The sequence below is a fragment of the Herpailurus yagouaroundi genome, unplaced genomic scaffold (assembly GCF_014898765.1).
Source record: "Herpailurus yagouaroundi ecotype Mexico unplaced genomic scaffold, PumYag 100, whole genome shotgun sequence".
Taxonomy (NCBI): Eukaryota; Metazoa; Chordata; class Mammalia; order Carnivora; family Felidae; genus Herpailurus; species Herpailurus yagouaroundi.
Genome location: NW_024412391.1, coordinates 89,112,410 through 89,139,054, shown reverse-complemented (window position 1 = coordinate 89,139,054; position 26,645 = coordinate 89,112,410). Strand labels below are relative to the sequence as shown.

Below are 26,645 nucleotides of genomic sequence, written 5' to 3'. Positions count from 1 at the left end.
TGGTAGAATTAAATAAAAGGCATTAAAAAAATTTATAGCTGCCTTTTACCAGCTTTATGTCTGATTTTTTTTCTCTCTGTCTCTAGATTCTTTGGCTGACATGAGTTTTGAAGTTCTGCCACATTCACTTATCAGCCTGTGGCAAATGCAGTCCTCACCAGAGAGAAGATGAAAGACTGAGAGTTTAAAAAAAAAACAAAAACCCATGTGCTACATAAAAATGCCCTGCCCTTGCAAGGAACTGGCAGTTACCTTTCTCCCCTCTGCCGCCCCCTCTCTCTGTACGTGGAGGGAAAGTCTTGTTTCTTAAATTATTATTCTTTAATCCGTCAATTGTGTGTTTCTCTTAAAAACTTATCAATACCTTCTGCAAACACATCCAACCCGACAATTCAGTGTCTTGAGGAGAGCCAGGTATTTGTCGGTATATTTCCAGTTGTATGGGTATCTCTGTAAACTACGAACCACTCTATACTTCTCTCATATGCGTGGCTACATTTTCATCTCCCCAGTGACTCCCAAGAAGCGAGTATTGGACACATGACAAATCTCCACCTTGAACAGGTGAAACACCGATGTTGGGAGGGAGTCCCTTGGTAGAACAGTATGTGTCCTTTGTCTGTTTGCTTATTTTCACTCTCATTGCTTTGGTGTCCTTAATGTTTTATCTGCCATCAAAGGACACTAGCCTTAAATTGATGAACAACAATATGATGTTCTTCTAAAAAAAATTTTCTTAATGTTTTTATTTGAGAGAGGGGGTGGGGTAGGGAGAGGCAGAGAGAGAGAGAGAGAGAGAGACAGAATCTGAAGCAGGCTCCAGGTTCTGAGCTGGCAGCGCAGAGCCCGATGCGAGGTTCGAACCCACGAACTGTGAGATCATGACCTGAGCCGAAGTCGGATGCTTAACCAACTGAGCCACCCAGGCGCCCCCCCCCCCCGCCAACATGATGTTCTTAATAATCTGGCAACAGTAAAAGGAGCACAGATAAGCAGAACCAGCCCCTGGAGAAATGGTGCCATAGCTGATTTCCTTCCCTCTCTCCCTTCTTCGTCACCCTTCCCCTGTTTAAAGCTATGCTTCCGTTTCTGGCATCTTGTTTCTTGGGGCCCCATTGCCAGACCCCCCCCCACCGGACACCCTAGAATCCTTTCCTCCTTGGCCTTCATCCTGATCAGGTCGATGCTGCCACCCCCCCTTGGAAACAACACAGTAGCAGCAGCAGACCTGCCCAGTCAGGACCAGACAGCACCTGCTAGTCCTTCTGCATATCAGTTCCGGATTCACCCCCCCCCCCCCCCACCCAGGGGATTCTCTAGTGCCTGTGGTGTGCTTGGTGTGTAAGAGAACCTGCAGCAGCTAGATGCAGCCCCTGCCCTCAGGGAGCTCACATTCTAGGGGTTCTCCAGGCCAAGATAAACAAATACGCAGCTAGTTATGGAGAGTGGGAGAGATGCCCTGGAGGCATTGGGCAGGAGGGGTGCAGCCTCAGAGGCTGGGGAGGGAGGAGGCTGAAGGTGGTTCCTTGTGCACAGAGCCTGTATTCAGGCCAGGCAGCTTGGGATTGATTGGTCTTGTCGACCCCTGGCTTCCTGGAAGGTTTGTGAGCAGAGGAGAAGATTTTCCGGCAGTGGGTCACAGGAACTTGTAACAGTGTTTTGGTCTTCAGTACTGCACGTTTTTCACTCTTGGAATTAAGATCAAATGTATGAGATTTTAGGATTCACGAGATACCTGTTTCCCAGCATAGCGTATTTTTTCTATGGTTTGAAGCTCCTTTGCCACACCAGGTTCTACGTCTTTGATTGAGTTGTTGAGAATGTTGCGATGATCCGTGACTTTACAGAATTCACTTGTTCACTTTTAAGGAGATTGTTAAGTGTTCTTTTCTGTGGTCAGTATGGCAGAGCAGTAAACAGGTTCAGGACTTGGTATCACCAGCGGCTAGTTTTCAATGAAACCAAGGCCAGCCGTGGAGTGAGTGAGGAAGGAGACCCCCAAATGCACCGACCTTATACAGTTTTTAATGACACGATAAGTTGTGCGACACATTTCTTTTCGTGACCTGATCAGTGTCATTAAGCTAGTCTGTGGCTTCTGTTTTCTCATTTTTTTTCAGGGTTCATGTGGAAAAATGGGTCTGTCTTTGGGTTTTAGGAATCCGTATTTCTGAAGGGGTTATTTTAAAAAGTAATTAAATAAACATCCTCCCAGCCCCCCATGAAAACCCTGATGCTCTTGCAAATTATTTTAACTCCTAAAACTTTCAAATAAGAACACAGCAAGACAGTTCATGTTGGATAAGGAAGTAGTTTACTAGCACTTTTGGTGGTTTCTGTGGTTTCTGTAGGGGGTTGCTCTAAAGCAAAAGGTATTCAACAGATTCACTATACCTGCCAGGGAGTGCAGTCTGTTGAATAGGTTTTAATTCTTCATCTTTCATTATTGCTTTCTCTTGCACTAATAAAACTCCTAGAATGTGGAGTTTAATTACTTAAAAAAAAAGAAACCTCTTTGTAGACTCTTTAAATGGAATGAAACACGGGAGCATACAACCATAGTAAAACCCCACCTTTTGGGGCCACCTGGGTGGCTCAGTTGGTTAAGCGTCTGACTTTGGCTCAGGTCATGGTCTCACAATTCATGAGTTCGAGCCCTGCGTCAGGCTCTGCACTGATGGCTTGGAGCCTGGAGCCTACTTTGAATTCTGTGTCTCCCTCTCTCTCTGCCCCTCCCCTGCTCACTCTCTGTCTCTGTCTCTCAAAAATAAACATTAACACTTTTCAGAACTTTGTAGTGCAGGGGTATGTACAGGATATTTTTAGCGATGATTTTTTTTTTATAGTTTTTTATTTATTTTGAGAGAGAGAGAGAGAGAGAGTGGGTGAGGGGCAGAGAGAGACACAGAGAGAGAGATAATGCCGAGTAGGCTCTGAACCATCAACGCAGAACCTAGTGCAGGGCTGGAACCCACAAACCATGAGATCATGACCTGAGCCAAAATCAAGAGCCCAGTGCTTAACCAGACTGGCCACCCAGGCCAGCGATGATTTTTGTTAGACCGATTAAAATTGGGTAAATGAATTTACAGTGGCCTGGATATTCACATTTTGGAGGCATTCAAATTTAAATGATAGAGAAAGACAGGTACTTAAAAGTTACTTGAATGGAAGCATTGGTGCAGAGAGGAAGCCATTAAAACTGCCAAATGACACTTCTTGGAACATTGCAGACAACTTCAGGAGTCCAGTGCAAGCCATACAAAGTCCAGACTCCTGGTGGTCAGGAGATCTTAGGGTTTGTTCAGTGGTTCTGATGTGTACAGAAGACAGATGGTGTATCAGATGGAGGCGGTGTTGGGTCCAACAGAGATTTAGCTGGAGAAAAGTCAAATCAGAGGGAGGCGACTCTAAGAAAGAGGCGAGCTGGTGGCTGGGATGAGCATCCCTGGTGTCAGCATCGGGGTATGTGGCAGTTAAAAAGTACTCTTTAACGTGGCGCAAAGAAAGAATCGAATGAGAGGGAAGGCAGGTGGATAGAGGTCAGTGCCCGTCTCGGTTTTACTCCGAGTAATTTATGAGGCCTTTGGCAAGGAAGACGATTGCCTGAATACTTCAGAAAGAAGTGTTTGGATGGAATTCCGTAATTTGCGAAAACTGTTGCTGTTTGGCAGGAAAAGATGGGTTTGTGGTGCAGATTTGAAGACCAGGTGGAAGTCGAAAAAAAAAAAAGCGTTTCCTTCTTCCTCTGCTGGACCGCTCCTCCCCGGGAATCCAGCACCAGTAATGCTTAGGAAGGAAGACAAATAAAATTGAGCTTCCTTTACTGTCGCTGCACTACTTAAGAGCCAAGGGAGGCAACTTCTCTTGAGGCTGAGCCGGGACCAAAGTTGCGGTCGTTGCTGATGTTCTGCTCAGCGAACGGAGAACGCAATGCTTTTATAGGGAAGGCTGTTACATTTGCTAGCCGGACCTTACTGGGATGTTTTTCCCCCTATAAATTATAGAATAGATGAAAGAGACCCAATAGAATTAATAGAATTGTCAGGCACAATAAAACTGCCTGGATGATATGTTTTGGTTGCTGTCTTCTCCAGCTCTTCCTGAAGACTTGAGTCGAAGTGTTCCAGGCAATGAGACGGCAATGGAAGACTTTGCATGCATGGCTTGGCAGTAAAGTTAAAGCTTTTCTGCCAAGAAGTACAAATTTCCACTTGTGTCAGCAAGATGTGAATTAAAGAAGAAAGAAAAGTGCAAAAACAAACAAACAAAACCATGCAGACGCCCTCAAGGCCAAGGTGGACTATCTTGGAGCATCAGAGCCATTGCTAATACTATGGTTGAAGGCGTCCCTGAGGGGTTAGGTGGGGTTTGGCCAGCCTTCTTGACAATCTGAATTAGAGTAGATTCACCTAAGACTTTCCCAGACGTCCTCTAAGAAGGTGCCCGGGGTCTGGACACCCACCCTCACACCTGAAGAACTTTTTCCTTCCAGTAGCCGTCTCTCAACGCCAAGTTGACTGTCCACCTGTCCATTGTACCAACGCCGTGGCTGTTTTCTCCGGCAATGCCATGTCTAGGAAAACCACAGTCACAGGAGCCACAAAGACAGCAGCCTTTTGTTTATACACCTCTCAGAAGGTCAGGTTAGGTGCTGGGGAGTACGGGGACCTTGACAAGGATGCGTCTATGTGACTAGAGTGCAGAACCGCCAGCCCGAGCCCGTGTGTGTTCTTTGTGTTCTTTGACTCAGCCAGACCTAAACCCCCTGGACCCAGTTTTTCATGCAAGTTGCAGAAACACTGTCTGGGAACCCTGACAGCATTTGCTGCTGCATCTGGTCAGGAGAGCCCCAAATTTGGTGGGACTAGGAAGTCTCAAACCTTGATTCTTGTGTGAGCCTTCTCTATCCCTGCTGGCAAAAGTGCGCGCACTCTGGGTGGTCCTGCTTTTAGAAACTGGTCATGAGGGAATATATCTGGCTCAATGGAGGGTACTTTTCCTGGTACTTGGAAAAAAAAAAAAAAAAAAAAAGGTGCATCAAATAGCTTGTTGTGTGGGAAATGAGCTCTATCCCCTTTAACTTCCAAGGAGAGTGTGTCACTTTTGACATAAATGTGTACTTGTGTGTTCTGTGATTGTTCTTGAAAAAAGCAAGCAGAGCGAAGACAACTGCAGACATACACTAAGCTGGATAAGAAGGCCCACCCTTAATCACACGCTCCTCAGACTGTATATTTGAAATTCATTAGTTCTCTTGGCACTTAGCACATCGAGAGGGGAGACAGGAAATGTATTCTGTCTTCAGGTTTACGAGAAAAGCCTGAATCCTCCTTTCATTAACCATATACGTTGTCAGGGCTGGAATCATGGGGGACTGATATCATCCCCAGCTTTACTGACTTGTGATTTTGGGCGAAGGTCACGTGTCTAAACCTGATTCTTTCATCTGTAAAATGGGGGTGATCCACCTTAGAGTTCTCTTAAGGTTTGGAAGCATCAATTCAATACTAAGTTCTTTGAAAATGGCATTGCCTTATTTTGTATGTTTCCCAGGTATGCCCCATCATTTCACTGGTGGGTGTTCCTAGCATGTCCTGAGATAGACAGGTAAGTCAGAGGATAACACATGCTTCCCATTAAGGGCCAGCTAGTAGCGATTTCAGGATTTGTATAGACCATTTGGTCTCTCGTCACTACTCAAGTTCTGCTCTTGTAGTGCAAAAGCAGCCACAGATGATATGAGAATCCACAGACTTGGCTGTGCATTTGTGGACGCTTTCATTTGAAATTCGCACACTTTTCATGTGTTATAAAATACTCTTCTTCTTTTGATTTTTCCAGCCATTTAAAACTATAAAATCCACTCTTAGCCCACCGGTGTACTATAGCGGGCCATGAGTGTCAGCGGCCAATCGTCACCCTCAAGGAATTTGTGTACTCTTTTTTTAGTAAATATCATCCTTGGAGAAACAAAAAGTGGTTTTCTTAGGAAGGTTCAAGTGTCTTGAGTCATCTTTGAAAACCAAGTAGAGAAGAGAGGAGTCTTGTCAGTGCCAGTTTCAAGTAGGCATGCTTTGTAAATGTTGATTATGAGCCTGACCCAAGGTACATCAAAGACGTAAGTGAAAGAGATGATCAGTTGTAATTACAAGTCATTATCTTGAATCTTGTTCTGAAACAGCAGAAATGCTACAGATGTGTAGCCTGGCTCTTGGTAAAGGTACGCACTGGTTTGCTCCCAGGCGGGCGGGTGGCGGGGGGGGGGGTGGATTTTGGAGCACTTTTCTGCCTCATCTCATGCAGTAGGTTGGTGGAGTGGACTGGTGTATCATTTGATATAAGGGGAAGCCTTATATCAGCCTCCTAGCTTCTGGCCCGGGGCACTTGCAGCCCACCCCCCCTGCTTTGTGTTGCTATCAAACAGATAATGAGGGGATTAGTGCTGGTGCCTGGCATTCATAAATGCCATAGTTTATATAGGTCCTTTTTGATATACTCTTTAACCCTCAGAAGACCCTGGCGAGTACGAGGGGCAGGTTTTATTATTTGCCTGTTACGTAAGGCAACTGACAGTCTGATATATTTCAAGTTACCCTGGGTCACACACCGATGAAGGGCTGGAGGCAAGTGTGGGACGTTCGTTTTCTAACCCTTTTTATTACACCGTGCTGCCTTATTATACGACATGGCTGTTGATGTCATTAATCCCCAAACATTAAAAAATAAATTGAAAAAGAAATAACATCTTGCCCCGGTTCCAGCCCCTGGCAGTGATTTTTAAGTGGAGAGGTTCGTGTTATGAGAATTTTTGCTTTCAAAATGCTACACGCACCTCCTGTAAAAGGTTGAATTAAATGATTTTATTTTTGGTAAGTGGCCCATGTAAGTTTATTATTTATTTATTTTGCTTCTTTTTGCTTCAGCTCCTTTGGCTAAATGAAGCACTGCTGTATTTTTATTGCATACCCTGTCATTAAAAGAAATTGAAAAGACGCTTGTTAGTTTTAATATTGCATGGATGGAAATATATCTGGCACTTTTAGGAACAGTTACAATTCCTAATAGTGCATTTTAAGAAGTAGTCTGGTTTTGTTCTTGATTAAAAAAGAGAAAACTTTCTTAAATTTGCCATAATTCGATAATCATCTTTCGTTGGGGAGAAGGTCCCTGCTTAGTGTGTCGCTGATTTTATTGACTCATTCAGCGTTCCTCTGCAGCCTGTGGGAGGGGAGTATGCTCTGGGGGCGGCGTGAAGGGCCTTTCATTTGTTGGTAAATAATCCAAGCGAAGCTGCTTCCAAGCACCAATTTTCCCCCTTTCTCCATAAACCATATGCTTCTTTAACTATTGGACATCTGCCCCCTTCCATAAACTATGTACGGCTTTAACTGTTGGAGCTGTTGTTAATTTGAACACAAACCAAGTACTCAGACTTTTTCTTGCATCCAGGGCTGCAACACAATCCTACAGAAGACAGTATTAAGTATGCCTTTGCAGAATTGCTAACTATTCAGAACCCAGAAACACTATGGCAAGATAACGGGTCACTTGATTGCAGTCTGAAGTATCTTTTCCTGATACCTTTCACGGGGAGAGGTAGAATAGTTTTCACAATGACCGTAATCTTCCCGCATACATATAGAAAAATGGGAAGCAAATCAGTGTTCTAAGGGCTTTGCAGTAGAGACTTTGCAGTAGAGATTTTGCAGGGGTTACTAGTCATTTACAATAGATGGGAGTCATGCCGATTTGGCCACTTACCTGAAGTATGACTCCAAGCGGGTTGCTTAAACTTGCTAAGCCTCAGGATGTTTACCTGAAGAACTAGGGTGATGAGACTGCATACTTGATGGGCCTGTGAACATTCAAAGGGATTAACACAGATGGAGCACTTGCACACACCCCGGCTTTTAGTAAGTGCTCAGTAAGTGTGAGCACTAGCCATGGTAGTAATGATTGTTTAAAATGCAGTTTCCCCTCTATACCTTTCAGGCGTGGCCTGGTGAAAGCTGAGTTACCAAGTTTGGCAGGGAGGGAGGTTAGGGCATTTGGTGTTGTTTGGGAGGCACTTGTGCATAGATATGGACTAATTTAAATAATCATATAATTTTAGGGGCGCCTGGCTGGCTCAGTCAGTAGAGTGTGTGACTCTTGATCTTAGGGTCATGAGTTCAAGCCCCACGTTGGATGTAGAGATTACTTCCATCAATCAATCAATCAGTCTTAAAAAAAATAATCCTATAATTGTAAATAAACAAGTTTATTGAAATCTCTGTACAGCTCAGTGTCAGTGTTAAGAGTTATTTACTAGGTGTACGAAAAGCCTGCCAGGCACTTGGATTTTAAGAGGTGGAATAAATATTTCGAAACAAGACTTCAGGAGCTAAATCTGTGGGATAATTTTTGAATCTGGGTGAACTTAATTTGGACTTCTCTAGAGGTTTATTGTAAAGGTCATACTTACGATAGAAGTAAAAGTAAACAAGCCAGCTGTTTTTGCATTTCAAAATGGCGGGAAATACAGAAACATAAAGAAAAAAGTAATCCACAGAGATATTTTCATGTTGTTTTGGTACCTTTCCTTTAAGGGTTTTTTTTTTTTTTTTTCAACTTAGGAATTTTGTGTAGAAATAATTATATATTTCTTTTCCTCCTACCATCCCTTCCTCCAGAAATTTGGAAGCATGGTAGTGGGTGAGTGAATGGACTCTAGATTCTGTTTTGGCTCTGCCATTGTCTAGCTGTGTTTTCTTGGACAAATGTGCCTCAGTTTTTGCACATACACAAATCGCAATCACGCTTACCTCTTAGGTTTGGCATAGAGGGCCTCGGAGCAGTTCCTGCCAATCAGTACAGTTCTATTCTGTGTTCGTTAAAATCCTTGCATGCACTGTAGTCAATGACCATACTCCATCAAATAAGATAATGGGCATTTGGTTAATGAGTTTTCCGTATAAATAACACTATGATGAACAGCTTTGAATATAAATCATTGTCTTCTTTGCTAATTTTTTCCTTCAATATATCCTGGAAGTGGAATCACCTGGCCAATTGTGGAAATATTTTAATAGTGTGAGAAAATGAATATTTCTCAGTGTTTCTCCTCATACTCAATAATATTGCTCTTACAGTTTTACTGGAATGTTCCCAGTTGTTTTCTGGATGTAAGTTTTGTGTCGAAAGGACGAATGTTCCTTTAGGGTAGTACTTCGCCTCCGTTGTAGTCAAATCCAGTATGCTACCTATTTTTATACAGACCATGGGCTGAGAATGGTTTGTTACATTTTAAATGGGACATGTGAAAATGATATGAAATTCACATTTCACGATCCATGAATAAAGTTTTATCGGAACACAGCCATGCTCATTGGTTTAGGTCTTATCTATGGCAGCTTTCATCCTGTAGCAGCAGAGTTGGGTAGTTATGAAGTTTGTAGGTCTATACAAACTTGAATTTTGGACCAAAAGTCAAATTTATTTTTTATTTATCACTGAGTAGGGAGGTCCGGTAGCCAAATATTTAAGTGTGGGCTTTAGTGTTCTCACTCCGCGGGCTTCAGGTTCTGCCTGAGGAGCAGCTGTGTGATCTGGGTAAGTAACCAAGCTTCCCTGTGTCACGGTTTTCTCATCTGGCAAATAACGGTGCCTTTCTAATCAAGTTACAGTGATGACAAAGCGACACAGGCAAGCATCGTCCTTCCAACCTCATAGTAAGAAAATGTAAGCTGTTATTAATTAGTCAGTGGTTAGTAGATTTAAGTTGGCAGGCTTTTGAGAAAAGAGACTGGTAGGAAGAATGAGCGAAAACAAAATTATTTGTATTTTAGAAAGGTAGATGAATTTGGTCTTCAGTTTCCTTAATTGCTCTTACTGGGACTTCTTAAAAAAATGCATTCCCTTAGTGTTGGGACGTTAGGTTCTCCTGAATGTGCCTAGAAATCTGAAACAGAGGCAAAAGAAAGGTCTGACTTGTGTCCTGGTTCTCAGTCTCACAGGATAGTTGGTGTCCACCGTGCCCAGTTGACCGGGGGAGCGGGTACCAAAGCATCCTGTGTTGGCTATGACCAAGAACATGTGCTCTGGAGAGATTAGGTTTTGTGGCCCTTCCTGCTTCACTCCTAAGATGGCATCTGAGCCATTACTTGAAAATGTTATACAAACTTGCCGACTTTTATGGCTGAGTGAAACAGGCTGGATAGGCAGTCTCCTGCCTTACCTATGGTAAAATTGTAAAGAATCCAAACGCATTTAATTTGCGTTTCTCAAACACACATTTCATAGCTGAGGTCAAAGTGGGTGGTTGCTAGAGGGAGCTTCTGTTGTAGAAACCTGACCCAGCACCACCTGGCCTTGCCCAGAGGCTAAGTCAGCAAAAGTGAGCCCTGCTCCCCTCCCCAATCTTGTCATAGGGATGGAGCCTCTGGTTCATTTCGGTACAGTAATGATATTCTCTTGATATTTAAATGTGCTCTCCAGGAGGATCTGATTTCTGCAGTGGAGTAAGCATGGTCTTTAAAATTTTATTAAAAATATAATACCACCATATGCTCAGGCTTTCTCATTATGCAGTCTTCTGAAAACAAAAACCATGCATCATAAACACAGCAGATGAAGCCAGTTAAATTTGTGTTCATTCTTGCAATTTAAAAAATGGTAGAAAGGTTAGGGAATGGGACTTTGATCTTGAGGTGGAGGAGGGGTGCAAACCTGGAAGCCACCATTCCAAAGTGCTGCCAGAATATTCTTGCGTGCCTTTAAAGGAAGAGAAGGCTCTTCTGAGTCCTCCCGCTGAATGGGCTGGGGTGGATCTCCAGAGTGATAGGACCTGTCCCATCAGAGGACACGGCGGGCAGCAGTGACCTGCACGCTCCGGCTTTGGGAACAGGCATTTCATTGTTTCTGGTAAACTGTTGGTTGTGAGTCTTCTGGAATCTGCACCGTTCATGTCTGTTTGTGCAAAGTGAGAAAGAGAGGCTCTTCATGCTTCTAAAAGATGAAAACCAAGTTCTGAAACACATCTCTAATGCCTAAATGTTCGTGAGACTGTTACTCACAGATAGGCATAAATGCGCTATTAAACGGAAAGAAAAAAAAAATTTTGGCCCTCCTGAGAATTTATTGTGCTGCCTTTGATGTCACTAATTAACTCACTCTGTGTAAGCAGCGCCCAGCAACTAATAGCAGGCTAATAGAAGAAGCTTCATGACATTTTAGAATCCTTCATTCGAAGAAGGGTCTTCTCAAGCTCATGGAAAATAAGGAAGATCTCCTCCTCCCTTTTACAGGAATGCCTGCAGGGGCCCTCAGGGTTCTGTTTCATCTGTTTTATTTTCTCTTCCCTGGCGTAGGCGGGACTTGGCTCGTGCCTTCTGTCTGGAACTTTCAAAGTTGGTTAGTACTGTTGGGTTTGGGTTTGGATTTAAACGCCCCACCAGGTTGGGTAGCGTTCCCCAGGTCACAGGAACACCTTGCTGTCCTGGTCTCCAATGCCCAGGAGCAAGGATGAGCAGGGTTATAGACCTCGGATTTGTCAGGGGTCAGAGCCACGGAGGAGAGTGAATGGAAGCCCTGTGGGCCCCCGGGCATGCCTGGTGAGGCCTCAGACAAGCTGATAGCGTTATCAGCTCGTGATTTTCCAGATGGGCAAGGAGCCCTCATTGTATGGTCTCTGGAGAAGGCAGGAGGCTGCTCGCTGGGCGTGCGGAGCTCTGGGCTTGGAGCGGTACTAACAGCCATTGCAGGTTTGGTGTTTTAGGTGATCTGAATTGCCATTTTGCCTTCCTTGCCTGCTTTCTTCTGTCCCGGCTCCCCTTCTGAAGTTGCATGGAACTCTGTGAGCGTAGTAGAGAGGGAGGTGAGAAATCAGCCTTGGGTTGAGCACTGACTTGTTTTTTTGGAGGAGATCGTTCCTGGTGACGGGCTGGTGGGAAGTTGGTCGATCTAGACTAAGTTCTGTTCTTCGGCAGAAGAACCCTAGAAACATTCACACATTAAGATGCCCGTCCTCTGAGGACAGCATTTTCTGCTTTCTCTCCTTTCACCTGGGACGTCCTGCTTGATGAAAGCGGGAAGAGAGAGCTACGCCATAATCTTAGGGGGAGGGTTGCCACTGGAATTTCTCCAGAGCTCCAAATCCTGCTGCTGGCCTCGTCTTGCAGGCCCTGCAGTTGGTTTAAAGGGTGCAGACAAAGCGGAGTGCTCTCTCCTGATCCATCTGGGCCACTCCCTCTGTCATCAGTCATTGTCAATGGGAGATGTATGTGTAGCCGCTCAAGGGCCATGTCTGACCCCAAGGGCATTGGAAATGTTCTTAGAGAAGGCATTGTTTGCTCGCTGCCTTTGGAAGCCAAGCTCCAGACATTCTAGGGAGCAGCCCCTGGCTGAGACCTCGCTGCAGTCTAGAAGGAAAGAGGCAAGACTGTGCTTCTAAAACCTACGGGAACTTTATTCCTCCTTCGCAGCCTAATTCTGCGATGCTTCTGAATCTACTCAGCCTCTTCCCTTTTTCGTTTCTGATCTCTCTTTGGTCAAAGTCTTGGAGGAGAATTCCGAAACAGGGAGGCGAGGACTTGGGTCCCCCGGCTCTTTATTCCAGAGAACGTCGAAATGTAAATCCCCAAAGAAGTAAAGCTGACAAGACGCAACAGACGCATCATAGGAAAACACGAAATAATGCCCTTTCCAAACACAGCGAGGCGATTTCCTGGGAGGAAAGCAGAAACCTGGGCTCTGCTGCTTGCTCAGAAGGGGAGGGTGGGGCCCCAGGCTGGTGGAAACACTTCACAGGCGGCTGTAGTGCACAAAAGCCATTGGCTGAGCCTCGGTGGGGTGCGAGGGCCGGGCAGAGGGCATGTGTGCGTCTCACGCCTGTGCTGCTGGGATGCCTCATGGTACCCAGGCCCCGAGGTCAGATGACTCACCATTGATTTGTCATTCGGGCCCCCTGGGTGCTTCCCAAGGGTGTGTTACATTCACAAAAACTTACTGGGGGAGTAGCGGAGTTTTAGCGCTACTTAGCGCTAAATGTCTATTTAGTGGAAAATGTCTATGCACAAAACTGGAATTACTTTCTGTCTTCTTTTGGCGACGGCTGTGGTGGCCGAGGCTGGGAGTGCCTAAAGACTCCAGGTGTCACTACCCAAACCTGTTCACAAATAGACCCCCTGTCCCGTTAACAGGGCTGAGTGGCTTCGTTCAGCAGGGCATGGTTGGGACTCTCCTTGTGTCCTTTGCTTGCCGGTTTCTGATCTGACAGTGGACCCAGCCCCTCGTCCTGCTGCAGTAGGACTGTTGTGGGGACCCCGTGAGATGGCAGAGACTATAGCACTGTGTGGGGGTAAAGGATTATTTCTTGGCTTAAGGAAGGGGGCGATGTTTGCTTGTGAGGGGTCCGACATCGACATCGTCATTTGCATCCTGACCTGGCCTCAGACCTCTGTTTTAATCCATTTGAAGATGACTTTATTATTAATCATTCAGTATGGAAATGGTGAGGTTTCACACACTCAGACCTTCTGAAACATGGAAATACCATTCTCCTGTTAGAAGCCCATTCGGCTAGAAATCTGAGCATCCAGTCTTTTTTTTTTTTTTTTTCTCCCCTTAACATTTTGTTGCCTCCTCCCCTCACCCCTTCCCCCCACCCCCCTGCCCCCATCCGCCTTTCCTTTTGGCTCACCGAAACCTGAGTGCCACTTTTCTGGGAAAGCCTGATATTCTGACTTCAGTTTTGTAATTTAATGATGGAGAGTTTCCTTAGTAAACCAAATTTAGAGTCCTAGAATGCTTATCTTATATCCAGACCTTGAACATAAAAGGCATTTTATACCCGCAATTGTTCACTTAATGAGCAATTGCAGAGTGCAGGCCGGTTAAGGGATTGAGCTATATGCACTATTATTGCAAGAAGTATTCCGAAATACCAGAAATAGGACGTAAGCTCTGATCAGGGAGACTGTGAGCACAATTACCTTCTTTTCAAATCCTTCTGTGACACTGCGGGAGGAAAAAGGACTTTGAAACTTGAAAGGAAAGAGCTTGCTTTCAACCTCAAAAGCTAGGAGGAAAGGGCTCTGAAATTTGCTCAGAATTCCCAATTCACCATTAGCCTGTTTCTTCCTTTAGCCTCAAGGCATTCTCCGCTTTTTGAAAAGATGTTAAGAAATTCAGTCACAATAGAGAGCCTAGTTTTGAACATGTTTCACTCGGTCCATTGAGGTCTGGGCTCCAGCCTTTGTGTGGGGTGAATTGAGCTGAGCAGCTAGCTGGTTGGAGACAGGTGAATGAGGAGTCGCTGTGCTGTGCAGTCGCAAATTCTGGCAAAGAAAGAAGCTCCTTTATTTTACAATATGCATTCCGGTACAACCCCGCCAGTGGCAATATGTGGAGTTGAGCCTGTTCTTAAGTCAATACAGAGTACTTGGTTTATAGCAACTCTTGTTAAGTTTGTCTTGTAATTGAAGCTGCTGTTGACCTTGCTTGGGGACCATTTGTAAAACCGTTTATTTAGCATAAACTGAAATAATAAACCCTCCTTCTCTCGGGCTGATTGTGATAGGGTGACATTAGTTTGATTTAATGATTAGCCGCCTGACCCTTCTGCTGGAGAGAGCGGCTTGAATAGAGAGAGTTCACTCGGAAGCACTCAGAAAGAATACTAATGAGCTTGTTAAATTTAGCATGGCTCCAACCACTTTTAATTCCTCTAATGGGAGCGGCACTGCCTGGGAGAGGGTGAGGGAGGCAGGGAGACACCGAGAATGTTCCTAGAGGGTCTGCATACTAGAGAAAGCCCACCAAGAGAAGTTTGCAGAAAGTAGCTAGCCAGAGCCTGGGGTCCGAGTTGTAAGTATTGCCCGTTGTCTTATACTCTGTGTCTTCTCTGTCTTGGGGGAAGAGAGGAGTAATGGTGTTAAAACGGGATTTAAGGGAACAGTTTAAAAATCGATGTTAATTTGAGAAAAAAAAAAGGCAACCACGTGCACCGTGAGCTCTCCTCATCAGCTAATTTTGCCAGGGTTGCAGGAGATGTTTCTGGTTGGTGATGCAGTGCAGGGTTTTATTTTTATACCGGAAGAATCGTCTGAAACTTTTATCCAAGGTCCAGGCCAAAAAGCCGTTGCTTCCTGGGTTGCGAGGAGAAATCGTGCAGGTGTTTGCGAGTAAGTGCACAGGAGCGTGTGTTCGAGTCCCGCTTCTCACCACACGGTTTCGTTAAGGCTTCATTGTCAGTGATCTGAGCGGTGTTTGCAAGGAGGCAACTTTTGAGTTTCCAGCGATCATGGCACTAAGACTCGATGATGTCGGTTGCCTTTGGGGGGGTTTGGAAAAATCTGGGACAGTTTGTAAAATGCGATGCCTGGGCAGCTCTCCATCGGGGGGCAGGAGTTTGTTAACTTGCACTCGAGCGTGGATATACAGAAGGAAGGAGGTCCAAAGAGGGATTCTGATGACAGTATTTAAAATTGTTTTTTCCCTGACACTTTTTAGTGAATTGCATGTTTCCGTGTGACCCCCGAGTTAGCAGCTGTTTGACATAGAGAAGCAGGAACAGCCCCCTGCCTGTGTTTGGCCGTTAAAGTCCATTGGCAGATGCTCCTGGAGCAGTGGGCTGTTGGCTTACATTTTTGCAGCCGACTTCTGCTTGTTGCCATGGTGAACAGTATGTTTCTGTCAATAATTTGGCCTGGCGTAGCCTGTCTGCACTGACTCTCAAACTTTATTGAACAATTCGGCACAACTGAACAAGATTAGACAGTTTCTTCTTTTGGCTTACTGAAGTGGTTGCTAAATTTATAAGAGCAGGCAGGAATATGGCTTGGAAAGTTTCCTTTTCACTGCAGAGAGCGTGCTGTCTAGCCTCAGAGCTGTTTGTATTCTGGAGCGTGTGTACTGTCAGGGTTTGATCTGAGTGCACGTTAGAAGCGAGAAGCAGCTTAGTACACAAGGTAAACTTCAGGAAATAGTTGCCTACTGGAATTTCTTGGCGAGGAGGGAGGGGGTGGGTAAACTGTGTTGGCATCGCCTATCGTAAAAGTGAGTGTGATGAAAGTTTGCACACTCAGAACATTCTTACCTGCAGTTTACTAAAGCAATGAGTTAAGGTTTTCTGTATTAACTATTTGAACTTTGTTTATTCCTTGTTATAACTTGCGTAGTCACACGTTAGTTATCACTCTCATTAAGAAAATAATAAAAGTTTAGTACTTGTGAAAAAAATCACTTAGCTGAAAAGACACCCCATTTCCACTCCTCCCCGCCCCCCAATTGCTTCCTTCTCCCAGGAGACTGGGGGTGGGGCCTGGGAGGGCCCTGCTCAGACCAGGCCCAATTATTCAACTGTTTGTGAAGTTGGAATTCAGCGGCTCATCATGAAGGCATGGCTTCTAAGAAACTCACTCTATTACAGGGATGCCGTTCCAAGAGAAGAGAAGAGAAGTTAATTTCTTCTAGGAAGATTAAGTCAAGGGAATCCTGTTTTCAACCTGGAACAGATTAGCGGAGGAGCTTGGTTATTCATTAACCAGAGAATGCTAATTATGTGTCAAGACGGCTCTTGGGGGAGGGCTTTCGGGTTTTCCAAATGAAGGTCCATCCTACAGAACTTGCACCTCAGTGCCACGAGTTCACTTCAGGTTGAAATTTGAAATAAAGATTTAATACAGGCGCAAATTAGTGGAAAATATGACGTTGACCATTTGCAGGTTATAGGAATTTTTATAAAACTGACTAAGAGGTTTAATGTTTTTGACACCCTTTTGCAAACCCTGATTCTATAGCCTGCGACTTCACTGCTAATGAAGTATGAGGTTGGAGTGGCACCTACAAGGATTAGTCAGAAGGGAAAATAAAAATGGAGGGTTTTGTGAGTTGGTTGTTTTTTTTTTTTGTTTTTTTTTTTTTTTGGTAGTTTGTTTTTAAATGAACAAAAGCATGCGCTTTGAATTGCTTTTGTAAAGATCGATGTGGGAAAGGGTGGGATTACACTGATTTTTTCCTTCTGTTTAGTAGTTACTTGATAGATTAAACTCATAATCTATTCCATAATTATAAGATTTGGGGGAGAAGATCTGCACAAAACAATGCTAAAGTAATGTTTCACAGTTTCCCTGCAGCAGTCAGCAAATTCACTGTAAAGACCAAAGCATACCTCATTGTCTGTTCTGTTCTGCAAGTCATTTGCTAGGCTGAAACAACAATTGCTTATTTCTTCAAATCCCAGACAGAGGCAGAAGGATTCAAGTTGCTTTGGGTAGTTCAAGCCATTAGTCAACACAGAACAGTAGTCGTGACTATAGTCTATATATTCATGCTTGCCCGTGTTTATAGCTGTACTTGCTTCTGAATTTGTACAAACAGCCATGAATCTGCTAAAGCATACTTTTTCTGTTGTTTAGGGGCTCTCGGCCAGATAGAACTGCTTTATGCAATACTTTGAAGAGAAGTTTATATGTTGGGATAAACCGTGTTCAAAATCTGTCCATCTGAAATGCACAATTATCGCTCACATACATATATGTGTATTTAAGATCAAGAATGGAAAATAGTTTTCAAATTAGATGTGTAAGCCGTGCACAAACGGCTTTGCTTCTGTCAGCACGGACCTTCCAGAACACAGTCTGCTGATGAACTGCAGAACTTGTTTGGGAGCTTGTAGTTTAGAATGTGTGTATGATTCTAACAGATGAATTGGCCCATTTGTTGTGGGTTCAGATCACTCGTTTGGTTTAGTTTTAGGCGTGGGTTCTTTGATCTGCTCTTATACAAGAGGTCCTCCAGTCCCATTCCCAGAGAGCCATAATGGGTCGATGGGAAGGTCCTATGGATCAAAGGGAATGGAAATACTGGAGGCGGGAATATTGAATGTGTGTGGAATTCCAGAAAGCTGTTTCTTAATGTCTGAAGCGGCGTCCGGACCCCCGCAGAACATGTGCCCGTATCCACACAACTGACGCCTGCCTCACCCACAGAGCCGTCTTGCCCTGGGAATTACAGTCTTGCTCCATTTTCTTCTTGGTTCTCAGCAATGTTCTGTGGGCTGCAGCGAAGTAACTTGCAAAGGGCACTGTAGGTTTCCACGGTTGGCACCTTTATCCCTTTGTAACTAGTGGGTCTTTTGTCCCATTTCAAGCTCCAGTAAACCAGTGGGTTACAGACCTAAAAAGACAAAAACGGGAAAACTTCTGGATCACTGTGGGCCCTTTGATCCCTAGATCACCCAGAGCCTCAGCGGGTGTCTGAGCTGCCCAGATACCTGAGCGGCCCAGCTTCCTCAGACAGTCAGGGGGAAGCTGGACATCACAGCCTCAGGCTGGCAGAGCTTCCAGCTCCACTTGGGACCTGCAGGGATATTGGCAAGTCCCTGATGAAAAGCCTCTCTGGCAGATTTCGGTTGTAAGCTGGCGATGATAATTTGCTGACCCCCTACATCTCAACTTAATAGGCTCATTTCCTGCCCCCCCCCCCCCCAATCCTTGGATTTGTATTTTGGACCTTCATTCATAAGCAGTTTTGCCTGGAGACTATCCCATCATGGTGTAGCTTTCAAAGTTGCCAAGAATGAGAAATAGGCTTCTTTTGGGGAGGAGGGAGAGAGAGGGAGACCTAATTGATTACTGTTTTTGAATCACTCCTTCCAGTGGCTCACGGAGCTTTCGTTTTCCTCCTTTCCTTAGAAGATGAAAGTCCTGGGCAGACCTATCACAGAGAGAGAAGAAACGCAGTCACCATGCAGCCACAGAGTGTCCAGGGGCTCGGCAAGATCAGCGAGGAGCCTTCGACATCTAGTGACGAGAGGGCCTCACTGATCAAGAAGGAGATCCATGGGTCCCTGCCCCACCTGGCTGAGCCCTCTGTGCCGTACCGCGGGACTGTGTTTGCCATGGACCCCAGGAATGGTTACATGGAGCCCCACTACCGTAAGTGGTTCCTGTCCCGCGGCCCCCATTCCGGGAGCTGCGGAAGGCCAGGCATGTGCGCGTGCACGCGTGCTTCATGAATTATTGTGCTGGTATTAATTGATATAAATGTTTAATTGACTTTTTTTCCCCACTCTTCTCCCCCTCTCCTACATCCTGTCCATTCCTCCTTTTAGAGAGAGCCATTTTCTTACATCTCTAAGCAACATCAAGCCTTCAGGAAGGTGTCCATCTGTGGCTAATCCACATGGACCTTTGCTGGGAACGAGAACCAGATTTCTTCCACCCAAGTAGACACTGCAGGAGGAAAATTGGTTGATGGGGGTAGTTATTAAAGTGGGCTGCATTGGCAGGAGTCTTTAACAACAGCTATTCCCATTTTTAATGATTTTTTGCGTAATTGTTGAGGATGAACAGACCTCTTTTAACAGATCGTTGCTAAATTCCTTAATGCGGAAGATTTTTTGCTACCTGTTTTGCTTTCCTCTCCAGCCAGCATGCCAGAAATGTGCGAAGCTCCTTTTCCAGCACTAATAAAGTTTAAGTAAATCACTAGCACTCAGAACAAAAGTGTATGATGGTTTTCTCCAAAGAATGATGTATAAGGGGTGACTTTATTTGTGGCCTGTTTCTAGTTAAAAACAATATAATTTGGTTGTGGAGTAATGAAGTTCACATTGAGGTGCCAAAGCTTACAGCTCTTGATTACAGATTTATCACCTTGCCAGGATACAGACTTGCCATTTAACCTTCCCGGCTCCAATTCCAGATGATCCATTGAGCTCCAGTGAGGGGCACTGGTTTGTGTTTCCCTTTTTCCACATCATTCAGAAATTTTAGTGTTTTAAGGCAAAAGGTCATTAGCCAGATGACTGATTAGTGAGGACAGCTGATTAGTGCTTTTCTTTTTTTTTTTTTTTTTTTTCCTTTTTGCTCAAGAAAGTGCCCAGGATAAAAGCTAATTTCATCCCTTCGTTAGCTGGCTTGCAGCAGAGGGGAATGTTCCCTCATCAGGGTGCAGATCAAAGAGCCCGGAGCAACCTTACGTCTCAGCAACTGCTCCCCCCCCCCCCTCCCCCACCGACCAGATTACATTGTTAGTAAAGACGGAAGGTACATTATTTTTGTAAGTGCAGAGCGAATTATTTTTTAAGTGGTCAGAAGCATAAAGGAAAGGGTCTTAGGGATTCTTGTAAGCTTTTGGACAAGGCTACGACTTCTCTGATCAAAAAGTGCTTATTGGTCAAAAATAACAACTTCTCTGATCAAAAAGTGCTCATGGCTGCAGTTGTTTTTACCAGTCTAGAAGTGAGGAGGAGTGGGGCGTGCCTCTTTTTCTTCCTTCATTAAAGTTTATTTCATTGTCTTTCTACTTTTTTTTAGGAGAGTTTGAAACAGTGTTGGCAGGATTTTTCTCTGGGCACAGTCTTGTTTCCTACATTGTATTTTTATTTAACGGGTCTCTGTTGGATCTCTGTTCGTGCAGAAAATGGGAGGGAATCCGCATCCTAAATTTTTACTCCCTGAGTGTATTTACTTTTTAGAAAGACTCCAGCCTAGCTTATTAGGCACAAGTTCCCTGCATTGTTTTCATTCTTATGTGTGAACACAAACTTTTCCCGTCTCTTATTTATGTTTTGTTTTCTATTCCAGATGCCCACTAATTAGTGAGGTATTTAATTGGGGAGGACAGCTGACGAATACTTCTCTTCCGGTTGATGGAAGTAGGCAGATGACCGTTAACTTTCTCTCCGTGCTATTTAACTTGCAGCTTGTTCTTGGTTCGTTGGTTCTAACGGTTTGCCCATTGGATCCTCTCCCTCCATTGAGGGATAGGCTCTCTGCACACCTGGGATCTGTGGCACCGTGTTTGTGACCCACCTCTCTTGGGCCACCAGTGGGATATTAACTAGCACAGGGCACTGGAGAGCTCTTAGCGGGGCTTGGGACTGTTCTGTTTAGAGGACATAGACCAACAGCTTGATGTCTTCAGCTTTCCCCACTGTTTTGTTCAAGTCACTGTTAAAATTGCATGGTGGCTGACAAACCATGTACGTTGCCTATAACCAACTGGCAAATGCCATTTTGACCCCCCATCCCAATGTACTCTCTAAACTGGCCCTAAATAAATGATATCATGACATATATAACACGGTTGGGGGAATCCCAGGGATTACCCAGATCGGATTACCACTTAGGGGATTTCGGCTCAAGGTCCAGCTTTGCCATTTTGTGGCTGTGTAACTTGGCCAGGCGTGTTGACCCCTCGAAAAATCAATTGCTAACTATTTACTTGGCGTTATAATGTAACTGCTGCTCCATGGCGTTTTCCTGACAAGGGAGACCATGCAAATATAGTATTTGATAAAATCTCTGGCTCATGATGAGTGCTTCACATGATTATGGCACTTCCCCCCCGGGCGTCCACTTCATTAAAGTTTATGTCATTTTCTTGTTCCACTTCCTCCTGTTCCTTTCCATCATCATCATCATCACTGCCACCATCACCGCCACCATCAGCACCTGTATGTGATTAGTTCAAATCTCCAAACCAAGGTGTTTTTGTTAGTGCTGCAGTCGCGTGTGTTTCTCTGCCTCCCTGAGATCCACAGATCTTCCACAGATCAGAGATCAAGTGGGCCATAAACCTTGGGGAAAAGGTTGGTGTCGGCACTGTGCATGGTGGCCTTCTGAACATAACCTCTCTCCCTGAACCTTAGTGAATTCCCTCTAATCTTTTGCTCTTTTGTAAGTGAAGGAAGTACGGAAACATTTAGATGATTTTGAGAAGTTTTCACCTGTTAAATTCTTGGCAGAAGTGTTTTATGTAGCAAATACAGACTTATCTGGAAAACATGACAGGTGCAGAATTATTCAAATGAAGTCTTTTATTTTTATTTATTTATTAAAAAAATTTTTTTTAACGTTTTATTTATTTTTGAGACAGGGAGAGACAGAGCATGAACAGGGGAGGGTCAGAGAGAGGGAGACACAGAATCTGAAACAGGCTCCAGGCTCTGAGCCGTCAGCACAGAGCCCGACGCGGGGCTCAAACTCACGGACTATGAGATCATGACCTGAGCCGAAGTCGGCCGCTTAACCGACTGAGCCACCCAGGCGCCCCAAACGAAGTCCTCAACTAAGCCTCAAGGAGTTAGATAGAATGTAACTGTAGTTTGTCTCGAACCCTATTGGGTCATTTAATCTTCTCGCAGTATAATGAGTATTTTTTTAGCACTTTATAATAAAATCCATCCCCCTGATCTGGATTTAATTACCCAGGTAAAGCTAATGAATGACCAATGTGATGCTGAAGTCACATCTTCAAGACTTTTTAGGGTGTGAGCGAAGCACCGTCTTTTTAAAATGAGACCTGGAAATTCAGTCCCATTTCTTTACCTGTCGGTACTGCAGCCCTGCAGTGGCTCAAGGTTCAGAAACCTCTTTTTAAAGGCCGTTCATTCCCTTTTCTTTTGAGTCATGTGCTGGCTTCACCAGGTTGTTGGGGAGAAAAGAATCCTCAATCCCGTGTCGCTGCGCATGGGAACACTCACAGGAATTCCTTCGTTTCTCTGTGGTTGGAAAATGTGGACTTTCCAAGATGGCTAATTTGTGCTTCTATATATACTAACTTTGTATTTCTAACGTGTGGGCAGGCTTCCCGTAAGACCGGAAAAGGGAAAATCGTTTCTTTACCCTCAGAAGGACATCTGTAAAATCTTTATTGCACAAGACTTTATTATCCTTGGGCATGGAATGTTGCATCTTCGCAAACTGCAGTTGGCTGGATTCAGAGTATTTTAGGTTTTGTGGGTTTGACTTAAAAAAAAAAAAAAGGAATACCAGGGAGAGCGGGCACTTCAAACGTTCGCAACATATGTTTGGAATAAAATCCTCACAGGGGGCCCCGGAGGGTATTCTCCCTTGAAGGGTAGTGGCGGAGGGCTTGTATATCAAGGCGAGAAAGTAGACGTTCAAGCTCCGCGGCTCAGGCGTGGGGTGATGCTGCCAGGCGGGTTGCTGCGTGATCACTAGCGCTTTTTCGTCCCGGAGAGCGTGGGAGGGGCCGGGCTTCAGAGCCCTGACCTGCTTGTACCGGAGTCAGGGTTAGGACCCCTGTCCCCTTCCTACACTTTCATTTTGCCCCTGCTCCATCCGTAGCCAGGTAATTTCAAACTACCATCACCCCGGCTTGCACTTAACCACCACGCACTTCATTCTCTTAGGAACTTGTGAAGGCAGGTGACGTCATAGTTCAGGCATCCCTGCACCCCAGCCGATGCTTAACTTTTCCTCTCGTCCCTGGGACAGAAAACATGGGTTGCGTTGTCTTCTGTCTTCCTGCGAAGGCTTGTGTGTTCCGACTGTCCCTGCTGGAGTCTTGGTGGGGAGCTTCTCAGATTCACCAGGCATGCCTTGCAGGGCCCCTGCTGGTTCTGTTACAAGGAGGAGAAGGAGGTCCCCTTTTCTAAAATTTCAGGTCCCTTTTACAGTTTTGTGGTTGTGACGATGCTTTTCTTCTGCCCCCAACTGCTCCTAAGCAGTAATAGTCCCTCACGGAAAATCTGATTCATTCCTGCATGCAAATGCTTTGATTGAAAACACACCGCTGGTATTCCTCCTTATGTTTCCCAGCTCGGATGACAGAACTATTAGTTGCTAATTAGCAAAACCTGAGGAATTTGCTTAAAGAAAAGAAACTGAATTTTTAATTGCTTGCATTTATTTATTTTCCGCAGAAAGCTGATGGGCCGAGCCCACTTGCATTCTTGTGTGCTAAAAAAAAAAAAAAAATGTAATGTTTTTCTACCTGTCTGTCTTTATATTAGGTGACTTTTTACCCCCCTTAGAAATACATCTTCTAAGCGAGTGGAAGAGAAGATGAGTATTTTACATATTTAATAGGTGCACCTGCTCACATTTCTCTTACTGTTGGAGTGTCATCTGGAGACTGTGAGAGACAAAAATGCCTACGGGGCACAAATGAACAGTTTGGGGTCAACCAGACAGCACAGGCAGTGACAGTTGCCCAAGCACACGGTTCCATTCGCATCTAGTTGATGAACCAATCAGGAATGTTGTAGAGCCTTGGTTTTTCTTCTCTTTCCTTTTCTTTCCTTTTCTTTTCTTTTCTCTTTTTTTTTTTTTAGTTGGAAATTACACTGTTTAGTCAGAAGGACTGATGTCACTTGATACTTTGGGGGCTTTGCTAGGTACGTTGCTTCCTCCACTGATAGTCTTGAGCTGTAGGGAGATCTGGAGTGCGGAGGTGCGGACAATCTATGAACCTTTGCAGAACTCGTATTTGTGAGCTTAAGAATAGCTCCATGATTGGGGCGCGCCTGGGTGGCTCAGTCAGTCAAGTGACCGACTTCAGCTCAGGTCATGATCTCACAGTTCGTGGGTTTGAGCCCCATGTTGGGCTCTATGCTCACAGCTCAGAGCCTGGAGCCTGCTTGGGATTCCGTGTCTCCCTCTTTCTCTGTCCCACCCCTGATTGTGCTCTCTCTGTCTCAAAAATAAACAAGCATTAAAAAAAAAAAAAATTGAAAAAAGAATAGCTCTGTGATTATTCTTGGCTTTCTATTAGAAATTCAGTGTAACTTTCCAGGTTTTCTTTCAGTAGTCCAGAGGTAACGTTTAAGGATTGGAAACTGTGAGCCACTTCCGTAGATTTTTAAAGAGCTGTTGCCTTAAGTGGTGGAAGTCTAGGGATGATTCCTAGGGTTCCAGATTGATGCTTGCCAGTGAATCTTGACTACTCTTGAACCTGATATGACTGTGATTCTACGTATCAGTCTTGGGAGGTAGCCTGCAAAACTGGGAACCAGCAGTGAGAAAAGCATGTAGCATTTAGAAAAATACATTTGGCTTTATTCGTTGAATTTTGGGGTGCATTTATTGGAGGGGACTAGGGAGAAGCTTGAAGGCCATTCAGAAGGACAGACACAAAAGGCTAAGGGAGACCCTGTTCTAGGGAAAATCAGTTGGTCTTCGGTCTGGTCTCATCCTGGCACAGACCCCTCTTCCATGGCGGCCACCAGAGGCCTCCAGGTCAGGCTCCCCGGCCACTGCCTCGGCCACCCCGCTCACACCCTTGTTCCTCTTGGTGTCACTCTGTGCTTTCCTCCTGTCTTCAAGTTATACTTGTTCTTCAGGGCCTATTTAGAGACCACTTCCTTTGAAACGCTTTTTTAAGTTCCATTTCACAGATATATTTCCCTTCCCTGACACCAAGTAGACCTATAATTCTCACCTCAGCACCTCACGGCTGTGTTCTGTGTTGTCCGTGTATGTTGGTCTTTAGAATGATGGGGTGGGCCGTCCAGGGACGGTCCCTCATTCTTACAGCCACCAGAATTCCTGGGGCAGGGCTGAGAGGACTCCTCGGTGCCTCCTCAGGACAGAGAAGGGTGAGCCTTTCTGTTACCTGACCGGAGTCACAGCCCAGGTGAAGTTTGTCCCAAGCTTGCCACTCTGAAGTGGCCATTCGGCAACCTGAAGAGACTGATGCTTCGGCCTCTATTTTATTTTTAGTTCCTCTGTGTCACCTCTGATCCAAGCATAGTCACCCAGTCCTTTCTGAAAGTGGGCATTTATGCACACTCAGAGAATGTGTAGGTTTCAAAACCAGCAAAAATATTTGCCTCCATGTACATACGGCACATGTAAGACTGCTAGGACTCTCACAGGAGCTGGATTGTGGTCCTTTGGAAGAAGTTGGCCATTTGCTTACAGACTTGGATGAGGATCCTTTCTTCAGAACCGTGAGGTCAGCATGGGAAATCCGCCTGTCCCGAGTGTTTGATGCCCGTCCGAAATCGAACAGGTGTAGGATTTTTTTCTGTCGGTAAGGCGATCATGGTATTTGTGTCCCCTCTTCCAGATTTTACCGATTTGTTTTCCTTTCAATAATCTCTAGGCAGTTCATGATTTCAGTAACATCTTTCCAACTTGTTAGTGTCCAAATATGCGTGTAATCCATGTTAACAGGAGCCTCCGTCTACGAATCGGTTTGGGATTATAAACTCAGTCGTTTAAATATTCCATGTAATTATTTTCCTTCCCTAATTTGGCACCCACCCAATGCAGTCAGCACTTTTTTTTAGTTGCTTTATAGTTCTTTCCGTCCATCCCTCCCCCCAGCCTTTCTTCGAGTACAGCCTGAGAAACACAGGAACTCTTACCATTTCTCAGCCATCTGTGAACAGCTTTCTGTCCCATTTTCTAATGGAGGCAACATTACCCTTGGTCCCTCCTCCTTTTTCTTGTATAATTAAAGAATGTTACCTTTGATGTCTCTTGGAAGTTGTATCTCCTGTCCTGCTTCAGCTTTCTTGATCTTGTACCTATAAATTTGTGCGGTATCTTCATACTTCTTAGTGAAAGGGCTGGAGTTTTCTCTCTGTGCCTTTTACACTTTGATTTAATGTAGGGTAACTGATCTGGCATTTTATTGCTCCATCCTTCCTCTGTTCTGCTAGAGTTTGGATTCTTACAGACCTCTTTGAAAAGTATCCAACTTCCTTAAATTGTTTAGCCTTTACATTTTGGTCTTTACGTCGGGTCTCTCCTAAAATTAATTATTCTTCTCTTCCTAATGTCTTCCCTTCCTTTTTGGGGGTCCAGGGGAACATTTTTGATTCATTCAGCTGTTGGTAGCTTTTGTTCATCTGTTAGTCATTTGTTATTTCAGCGTGTGCTTACTAGTGGCGTCCTAAGGGA

The 26,645-nt window shown here is 44.7% G+C and overlaps 1 protein-coding gene across 5 annotated transcripts in view; it reads left to right on the top strand.

Moving 5' to 3' along the window:
• Positions 1–26,645, top strand: part of GLI3 (GLI family zinc finger 3) — a 267,337-nt gene that overhangs the window by 56,110 nt on the left and 184,582 nt on the right. For 3 of the 5 annotated variants that reach the window (XM_040473020.1, XM_040473019.1, XM_040473022.1), the window contains exon 2: positions 18,678–18,920. The exons of 1 other annotated variant lie outside the window; for it this stretch is intronic. In XM_040473020.1, coding sequence (XP_040328954.1) covers positions 18,678–18,920 — 243 coding nt within the window. Of the gene's footprint in view, positions 1–14,677; positions 14,848–18,677; positions 18,921–26,645 lie in introns of those variants that run through there. One more of the 5 variants, XM_040473023.1, reaches the window with a different exon arrangement.